Source organism: Anolis carolinensis, chromosome 2, assembly GCF_035594765.1.
Source record: "Anolis carolinensis isolate JA03-04 chromosome 2, rAnoCar3.1.pri, whole genome shotgun sequence".
Lineage (NCBI taxonomy): Eukaryota > Metazoa > Chordata > Lepidosauria > Squamata > Dactyloidae > Anolis > Anolis carolinensis.
In genome coordinates this window covers 143,696,750-143,707,131 of record NC_085842.1, presented here as the reverse complement: position 1 = coordinate 143,707,131, position 10,382 = coordinate 143,696,750, and the positions used below count along the sequence as shown (strand labels likewise).

General features: G+C 44.1%; 1 protein-coding gene across 2 annotated transcripts in view; it reads left to right on the top strand.

Annotated features, from left to right (window-relative positions):
* Positions 1-4,495: 4,495 nt before the first annotated feature.
* ntn1 (netrin 1) overlaps positions 4,496-10,382 on the top strand; it is a 328,369-nt gene continuing 322,482 nt past the window's right edge. For both annotated transcript variants that reach the window (XM_062970707.1, XM_008104282.2), the window contains exon 1: positions 4,496-4,742. In XM_062970707.1, the coding sequence (XP_062826777.1) occupies positions 4,511-4,742 (232 nt within the window). In that variant the 5' untranslated portion in view covers positions 4,496-4,510. The remainder of the gene's footprint in view (positions 4,743-10,382) is intronic.

The following is a 10,382-nucleotide window of genomic DNA, read 5'->3' as shown; positions in this document are numbered from 1 at the left end:
ACGCTGCCATATAATCCAGTTCAAATCAGATAATCTGGATTTTATATGGCAGTGTAGAAAGGTTCACTGAGATAGTTCAGGATGATTTCCCGCAAAGCTCACACAAAATCCCTTTTGAATCCATTGGTTTCGGTTCTAATCTTTGGAACAAAGAAGCTGCTTCTTCTACATGGTATCCCTTCTGATCTTGAAGATGGTTATGATAACCCATTCTTCCCTTATCAAGACTACACTTAACTTCAATCATTTCTCATGGAACTGAAGTCTGAACCCTCTGCAATCTTGGTTTTTTTCTTTCTGGACATGCTTCAGTTTGTTAATATCCATCAAAAACTATGATGCCTGGCCTTAATTCCTGTAGAAAACAGACACTGAGGTCTTTTCTACACTGTCATATAAAATCTTTATTGTCTGATTTAAACTACATTATGCAGTGTAGACTCATATAATCCAGTTCAAAGCAGATAATATGGATTATCTCCTTTGATAATCTGGATTATGTGGCAGTGTAGAAGGGGTCTGCGAGGTCTGTGTTCTTGAGCAAAGGCAGTGAAAGGGGGAACATGCAAATGCAGTGTAGTCAGTGTGTGATGGTGAATCAGCATGTACAGTGGTTTGAGCCTTGGTCCATAGTTCTGGAGATCAAGACTGAATTCTCTACTCAGCCATGGAAACCCTCTAGGTGACCTTGAGCAAGTTTCATTCTCTGAGGAAGATAAAGGCAAAACAAAACCCTCCTCTGAATAAATCTTACCAAGAAACCATAGACATAAGTAAACAATAATTTTGGAGCAACTCGAAAGCACAGAACAACAACAGCGATGGCAGATGAGAAGTAGGTAGCAGTGAAAAAAATATGAAAATGGGGAAAGAGGAAAAGAAAAACGGATTAAGAAGATGCTCATTTCTGGAGAGGGAGGGTGGAGTAAAGGGGGCCAACACTTGCAAGGCTTTGGTTTAGCCATACATAAAAAACGATTGTCATGATGAAAACTCAGGCTCTGTAGAATGAATGCAGTTTGATAAAATTTGATTTGCCATGGTTCAATACTATGGAAACTGGGAGGGTTTCAACCTTCCCCGCCAAAGAGTGCTGGATCACCCCAAACTACAACCCCCAGCATTCCATAGTGGTTCAAAATGTTATCAAACTACTTTGATATCCAGGAAAGCTGGATAGTGTGGACCTGCCAAGGACTGAGATTGTAGTTTGTAATTGCATGGTACAACCCAATCATTGGGTATTTATAGCATCACTTGCGATCCTAGTTGCTGATGATGATGATGATGTCTTTGGTTCTTCTATATTGCCATAAAATTCAGATTATCAAAGCAGTCCACACTATCTGTTTTGAACTAGATTTTATGAGTCTACACTGCCATATAATCCAGTCCAGATAATAAAAGTGTAGAAGTAGCCTTTGTTCCTGCCTGACAGGTGGATCCACCTGGACACCCCCACCTTTGCCTTGGCACTTCCTGAGGCCCAGAGCTGGTCTGCCAGACAAGTGGCTTCCCAAGAATGGCTTTCTGCTGGGCTTTGTGTTGGTTTGCCAGGCCTGACAGGGAGCAGGGAGGGGGGGGTGGAAAGAGAGTCCAGGGCCCCCTGCCACTGAATTCAGTTTCATAATGCAGTTTAACTGAACTATGGAGCTGCATTAAATAGTACTATAGACTCATATAATCTACTGGGTTGCTGTGAGTTTTCTGTACTGTATGGCCATGTTCCAGAAGCATTCTCTCCTGGTGTTTCACGCACTTCTATTGCAGGCATCCTCAGAGGTTGTGAGGTCTGTTGGAAACTAGGCAAGTAAGGTTTATATATCTCTGGAAAGTCCTGGGTGGGAGAAAGAACTCCTGTCTGCCTGAGGCAAACATGAATGTCGCAATTGGCCAGCTTGATTAGCATTGAATAGCTTTGCAGCTTCAAAGCCTGGTTGCTTCCTGCCTGGGGCAATCTTTTGTTGGGAGGCGTTAGGCCCTGATTGTTTCCTGTCTGGAATTCCCTGTTTTCTGGGTGTTGCTCTTTATTTATTGCCCCAATTCTAGAGGGTTTTTTGTTTTTGGCAGATTGTGTTTATTTCCATTGTTTCCTCCTTTCTGTTAAAATTGTCCACCTGCTTGTGGATTTCAATGGCTTCTCTGTGTAATCTAACATGGTGGTTGTGAGAGTGGTCCAGCATTTCTGTGCTCTCAAATAATATCCTGTGCCTAGGTTGGTTACTCAAGTGCTCTGCTATGGCTGACTTCTCTGGCTGAGTTAGTCTGCCCTGCCTTTCATGTTTCTTGATTCGTGTTTGAGCACATGTGGTGGTCCTGGTCCCTATGTAGACTTGTCTGTCCACAGCTGAATGTATCATATAATCCAGTTCAATGTAGTTACACTGCCTTATGAAAATGCATCATATGGCAGTGTAGATGGGCCCCAATTCTCTCAAGAGCAGAACTTTCCGCTTTTTCTTTGGATTTGACAAGTGGGGTAAAAGGTCCTCCTCCTTTGGAAAGATGGAGAGCCCGGGCAAGAGGTGCCTCCAACTCTGGAGCAGCAGCTATGTTTTCGGTAGGAATCCCTTTGGAGTTGAGGTGGGGAGGGTCTCCTTTGAGTGTCGTGCCTTAGGCAGCATCGGAGCTTGGTAGGAAGCCCTGGCCTTGAGCCAGACAGGGTTGGCCCATGTTGGAAATAGCAACCTCCCAAGTTTTTCACTATTTATTTGTTAATGTCTATATTTGCTAACCTGTATTCTATGTGTATGTTAATTTGCCAGTTTGACCATACCTCATTGGTGTGGGAGGAGTTATAGACATGTGATTGTACTGAGCATGTTCAGACTCAGGAATCCTTTCTGTATTCAGTCTGTTTACCACCTCATTGGAGATGGGTGTAAGTTTGCTTCACACCTCAGTAGAGGTGGATGTGTGATTATGGACTTCTATGTGTTAAGTCTGCATTAGACTTCAGTGGAGGTGGATGCTTGTTACTGTGTTGGACTTCAATAGAGAAGTATGACTTATGTTTTAATCATTTAAAAGACTGTTCTAATTGATTTGTATGTATTTTGTAGTTTTATAATATTATGTTTTATTGATGTTGTTATGATCTGAATCTGGCATTGAATTATTGCCATAGTTTGTAAGCAGCTCTGTGTCCCCTTTGGGGGTGAGAAGAGTGGGGTATAAGTAGAGTAAATAAATAAATAATGAACTTCAGTGAGTACAATTATACCTAAAGACTATGGACTATTGATTAAGAATGATACCCTCTGTACTCAACACACAGAGAACAACATCCTATCTATAACTGAACTTTAATAAGAAACGTGCCTGTATGGTGAATTAATACAAAATGTTTGTGAGTAAACAAGATGTTATTTTTCAAAGAAGACTTTGGGGTTTTTTTTATCTCTGACTACATATTTTAACTAAGGTTTCAAGGGAGTGTACAGCGTTCCCTCACTACTTCGCAGTTCACTTTTCGTGGATTTGCTGTTTTGCGGGTTTTCAATAAACTCTAAAAGACTATTATAAATCATAAACATTACAATTTACAGCCAAAGGAAGGGAGGAAGGAGAAGCCAAAGGGAGAGAAAAGGAGCCCAAGTGGCAGCTGGACGAGAAGGTGATTTACCAACACACGATTGGTTGATAAAGACTTAAAATAGTGTATAACTACTAAAAATAATGTATAAATATTAAAATTAATATAGTGTCCCTACTTCGTGGATTTTCACTTATTGTGGGTGGTCCTGGAACCTATTTATTTATTTATTTATTTATTTACAGCATTTATATTCCGCCCTTCTCACCCCGAAGGGGACTCAGGGCGGATCACATTACACATATAGGTAAACATTCAATGCCTTTTAACATAGAACAAAGACAAACAAACACAGGCTCCGAGCGGCCTCGAACTCAAGACCTCCTGGTCAGAGTGATTCATTGCAGTTAATTGCAGCTGGCTTGCTCTCCCGTCTGCGCCACAGCCTGGGCCCTAACCTAACCCCAGCAATAAGTGAGGGAACACTGTATATCTTTTGGGCAACTGCAATCTCAGCTTCAAAGAAACAATCATCCTCTGCTAACCATATATATATATATATATATATATATATATATATATATATATATTTAGTGCCCTGACTTTGTCCTTGGCAGTTCAAAGACATGGTTCTTAAGTTTAACAGCTGAGTTACCTGTGTGCCATTACATGAACACTTGTGAATATTATTTGTTCAAAAGGTTGACTTCTAACAAGTTCATGCTTTTCTTGACTAATGGTTTTCAAAAGGTGGTCTCCGCGTGTTCATGGAGATTCACGTTTGCCAAACGGATGTGACATCATTTTTAGCTTTTCAAAAAGGTTATGCTTGGCATTTATTTCCAAAGGGATATGTGCCCAGAGACTGGGTACAGTTATTTGCAATAGCCGGTCCGGCTTCGGTGTCTTAGGGTACCCCGCCCCCCTTGGACTCGGGGTCTCCCTGGGAGGGGCTCCTCTCCCCTCCTCCCCCTAATGAATCCCCCTCGGGACAGAAAAGGGGGCTGCGCCGCCTCTGGGGCGAATGTGCTGCCGCGGGACCCCGCCCCGTCGCTTCAGGTGGGAGGCCGCGTCCCCCGGAGCTCCGCCGAGGAGGAGGCGGAGGGGAAGGGGGTCCGGGGCGCATTTCCGGGGGAGGGAGGGAAGGAGGCCCCAGGGCCCCCGCCGCCGCCTTTCCGGGCCCTGCGCTGCTTCGGGGAGCGAGCAGGTAAGGCTTCCCTCGGGCGGGCGGGCGGGTCGGGGCGCCGCTTCTTGGGTGGGAAAAGGAGGGGGAGGGGCCTTGGGGCACAAATCCACAAGCAACAGGGAGGCAGCCCCGTTCTCACAGCCCAAGTATCTGGAGCAGGCCCTCCGACCGGGACCCGAAAGAAAACAAGTGTTCTTAACCTTCACGGGGGACGACTTCCTGACCACCCTTCCTCGTCCCAATGGCCTCTTCCCCGCCTCCCAGGAAGCCTCCCTGGAGATCGGGGCGGAAAACATCGCACAAAGCGAGCCAAACAGTTCAAAGACGCAGAGAGGCGTTGGAGCCGCCGCTCGGGCACACACCAAGGGGCCTCCTCCTCTCTATCCCCCCTCCTCACTCTTTCGGACACTTCCTCTTCTTCCTTCCTTCTTTACTTCTTTCCTTCCTTCTGCTTCCTCCCTCTCTTCTCCTTTCTCCTCTTTTTTCTCTTTCCTTCTCTTCCTCCCCTTTCCATCACCTCCACTTCTTCGCCTTCCTTCTCTTCTTCCTCTCCTTCTTCCTTCTCCTCTTCCTCTTCTCTCCTCCTTCTCCTTTTTCCTCCCTCCCTCCCTTCCTTCCTCTACTTCTCCTCCTCTTCCTCCTCCTCCTGCGTCGCCTTGATTCCGGCCTTGGTAATTAATGTGGCGTTTCGGCCAAGCCCCCGCTCGGGATAAAGCCGCCATTCATGCCGGCCGCCTAATCTGAACACAATCTGGAAGAAAGGCTCTCAGGGAGACAGAGGCGGCCTTTCGCTTCCCGCTCAAAAGAGCTGTCACTCCGTCGCAATCCATGGGGCCTGGGCGGGGACGCCGCGCCGCCGCCTCGCCCCAAGCCCCTTTGAAGCCCCCACTCCAAGATGGAAACCCTCCGACTGTTTCCTTGAGGAAAGGGCGCCGAGGGCCCCATCCGGGAGCCCGCGCTGGACCCAGCCGAGGCCCGCTTGGAAGGGGGCGCGGGGAGACCCGCCGGAACCAGCCCTTCCCACTCAGCCAGGTGCAGGGCAGCCACACCCGACTTTCTGTTGCTGGGAATCCTTCCCATTGCTACTCAGGCAACTACACTGCCATATGCGCCAGTTTCTGAATCCAGATTGTCTGCTTTGAACTGGATTATATGGCAGTGTAAATCCAGCCTAAATCTAGGGGTTCAACTGCTCTTCCCTGTTTTCCCCGAAGCCTCCCTCAAGGATGGAGGTAAAAACATCAAAACATCCGGGCGTCCCCTGGGCCAATTTTCTCACACCAGACACGACTTGTAGTTTCTCAAGTCGCTCCTGACACGAAAATGTTTTTAATTCAGTTTCAAACTGGTATTGAAGAAAGTGTTTTCACTGTGTGGATGATTATAAAAGAAATCCTGGACCCAATTTGAGACCCGGATGGAAATGATGCGCATTCGGGGCTTTCTTTCTTTGGCAGGCTTTTGCGGGAGTTTGATCTCTGGCCGCAACAGTTTGAAACTAGCCTTGAACCGCATTCCTGGTAGGCGTAGATGGGGCCTTGGTCTCTCCTCGAAAGCAGGGAGCTTGGGCCACCTTTGGGTCGCGTTTGTCTGGGTGTCTTCCCGGCTTTTTTCTGTCCCTCTAATTCGTGGCATCTTTTTTTTTGGGGGGGGGGGAGGGGGATAGAAACTCCTCTGCATTGGCGAAGGCTTTCATGGCCGGGATCACTGGGTTGCTGTGAATTTTCCGGGCTGTGTGGCCATGTTCCAGAAGCATTCTCTCCTGACGTTTCGCCCATATCTATGGCAGGCATCCTCAGAGATTGTGAGGTCTGTTAAAATAGAAACTTCTCTAGTCGCGACAAGACGAGAGCAGTGTTTTCCCTGGGAAACGGGGTTATTTGAGGGGAGAGCGCTTTCCTTTTGGCGAGCCTTGATCCACAGGGGCTGTTTCTCCCCAATCCTAGGGTGCATGTTATACTGCAGAATTGACACAGTTTAACACCGCTTGAATTACTACCGCGATATATGCTACGGAATCCTGGCGGTGTTTACCTTCCCTACCGGAGAGTGCTATTGCCTCACATCGAACTATAACTCCCAAGATTCCATAGTGTTGAGCCATGGCAGTTAAAGTGATATCAAACTGCATTAATTCTGCAGCGTAGGTGCACCCAGAGCTAGTGTTCCCTTACCGGCCGGCAGGTCTAAATGCGGATTAATGTCTTCATAGGAATGATGTGCGCTGGGTTGCTGTGAGTTTTCCGGGCTATACGGCCATGTTCGACAGAAAAGAGGAAACCATGAAAACGAACAAAATCTGGCTACCAGTATTATAAAACCCTAAAATCAAGACACTAAAAAAAGAAGAACTCTCAGAAAACGGGAAATCCAGACACGAAACAATCAAAGGATTCCCCCAGGCAGGAAGCAGCCAGGCTTCGAAGCTATTCAATGCTAATCAAGCTGGCCAAGTGCAATATTCACACTTGCTCAAACAGACAAGAGTTCTTTCTCCCACCCTGGACCTTCCACAGATATATAATAAACCCCTCTTGCCTAGTTTCCAAGAGACCTCACAACCTCTGAGGATGCCTGCCATAAATGCAGGTGAGACGTCAGGCGAGAATGCTTCTGGAACATGGCCATACGGCCGGGGAAATTCACAGCAACCCAGTGATTCCGGACATGAAAGCCTTCGACAAGGCATGGTGTGCTCTTTTTAGTTTGACTGGAAAGTTTGAGAGGACTGCCCCGGTCCTGCTGTCCTTCAGGCGGCAGATTAAAACATTTTAACGAAGATGGTTTTTAAGATCGTCATGGGCTGCTGTGATTTTATATGCTTTTAATGATGTGTTTACTGTTTTGATACTTGTATATTTGTATATTTTAAGTTATATTGTAAATTCTTTAAGTTGTGAGCCACTTAGAATTTCCCAATGGAGAGAAAAAAGGATATAAATAAACATAATAATAAACATAATAATAAACATAATAATAATAATTTCTATTAAATTAAACATTTGATGATTTCCACAAATTATAATTATAATTATAATTTGTGGAAATCATTTCAACCTTAGACAGGGTTTAAGGTGGGTTATTTCTGCATAAGGCAGCTTAGGGTGTGAATGCATGCAGCGTTTCTGTTTTCAAAAAATGGGAAACCATCTGTGCAAGGATGTAGCTGAGGTTAAGGATTGGAGACATCCATTAACTGCACAGAGGAGCAAAAGCCTATACCTGATTTACCTAAAGTTGAGGTCTGTTGTGTTTTGTAGAATCTTAATTTGGGGTTTGGGGCTGAGGGTGGGAGCTACTTCTAACCAATATCTATTCTAGTAGATCTTTGAAATCAAAAGGAAAATAAAGTAAAAATGGAAGTTTTCAAAAACATTGATGAATATTTAAAACTTTGTTTCAGGAACAACTTTATAATATCACAAATGCAGTCCCCACCAAAAAAGAGACCTCAATTGCTTACTGAATGGGTAGAGGCAAGGGGGCCTTTTCTCAATGGAGATGCTCCTATCAGAACCACCCAGGAGGGAACTCTAGGCCAAAACACCAAAGGGGACAATGACCTTCTGAAATATATTCCTTTGGAAAGTGACCAGCTATAATTGTCTTCCAGAAACACACAGGCATGCAAGGATTCTCTGTGCTCTATCCTCATCGTATCCTGTATATCAGTGGTCCTCAACCTGTGAGTCCCCAGGTGTTTTGGTCTACAACTCCCAGAAATCCCAGCCAGTTTACCAGCTGTTAGGATTTCTGGGAGCTGAAGGCCAAAACATCTGGGGACCCACAGGTTGAGAACCACTACTGTATATATATATATTTGATTCTGTATGTTGTAGTGTAGTGTAAAGTTCGAGTGTTGGAGATTCCAGGAGTGTTAAAGAGTCCAGGACACCAGGGCTGAAGCCTACGCTCTGCCCAGGCTTGGAAACCAGTTCATGGCCCTTTCTCATCCTCAGAGGAAGGCAAGGGCAAGCCTCTTAGGATAAAGTGTGGTCAAGAAAAACCAAGTTGATTTTGGCCTCTCATAAACCAGAGTCAATTTGTACATGACAATAACAAAAATATGAATTCAATTAGCAAAAGCCTTCAAGGATACCATTTTCAGGTTCGTGATTAAATTTGAAGAGAGTGGTTTGTTTGGGTAAATTCAGCTCCAAAGCTATACACAGCAATAACAATCTATGACAGTCATAATGAAAAATCAGTATTTTCAAACTACAGTAGAGTCTCACTTATCCAACATAAACGAGCCGGCAAAATGTTGGATAAGCGAATATGTTGGATAATAAGGATTAAGGAAAGCCTATTAAACATCAAATTAGGTTATGATTTTACAAATTAAGCACCAAAACATCATGAAATACAACAAATTTGACAGAAAAAGTAGTTCAATACGCAGTAATGCTATGTAGTAATTACTGTATTTATGATTTAGCACCAAAATATCATGATATATTGAAAACATTGACTACAAAAATGCGTTGGATAATCCAGAATGTTGGATAAGTGAGTGTTGGATAAGTGAGACTCTACTGTACATTTATTTTTGTCATTTGGGTCTTGCAGTATTGTTCTACAGGTATCCTTTTTCTGCAGAATATATCATATTGTTTCAGAGGAGGGCTCAGGTTGAAAGTTTAATTGAGCTTCAAATCATTAAGTGCTTCCAACGTTGTCTATGTCCAAGCAGACTTTTTCTTCAGATTGCTGGACCTGAGGCCTTATAGGCATTTTCTGGCCTTCACCCTGATATGGCTGTTTGTAAAATCCCTTTAAAATATTAATTGCTACCTCTTTGGTTAAGGAAAGCTACTCATTTCATTTTGCTCTGTCTCCATTGTATACAGTTTCCTCTCCTAAACATGTGTATGTCAACACACAGTGAAGAGACATACTCAAATACCCATAAATGCACATATGAATTCAGAATAACATTTCATGAAATTGACTGCTGGTCCTCAAAGCCTAGGTAAGGGTAAATGTTTTCCCCTGACATTAAGGTCAGTCATGTCCGACTCTGGGAGTTGGTGCTCATAGAAACCTACAAGGTCATGTGGCTGGCATGACTGCATGGAGAGCCATTACCTGCCCGTTGGAGCAATACCTATGATCTACTCACATTTGCATGTTTTCAAACTGCTAGGTTGGCAGAAGCTGGGGCTAATAGTGGGAGCTCACCCCACTCCCCAGATTAGAACTGCCAACCTCACAGTCTGCAAGTTCAGCAGTTCAGTGGTTTAACCGGCTGTGCCATGGGGGCTCAAAGCCTATGTCAGAACATATTTGATTGGTCAAAATCCAATTATTAGTCTGAAACAGAATTGACTCATTGACTCAATAGAATTTACACATATGCTGACTCACTTCCATTTATTTGATGTATCCGCTGTAACTGGATTTAACAACTAGTCTTGAAAAATACCACTTTTTTTCCTTTTGCCACAACAGACTACTGTGGACCCGCTTGGGATCCTATAAATCACATCTCTCCAGTCATAAAAGAACAAATTGCTGCTATGAAAACAATTAAACAAAAGATCAAAGATCAAAAGTGGGAAATGACCAATTTTTAAGCAGCAATAAATGGGGTAAGATGAAGTCTCCAATAGAAATCAAATTATTTTTACAATTAAAACCCCACTGAAACATTTGAGAAAT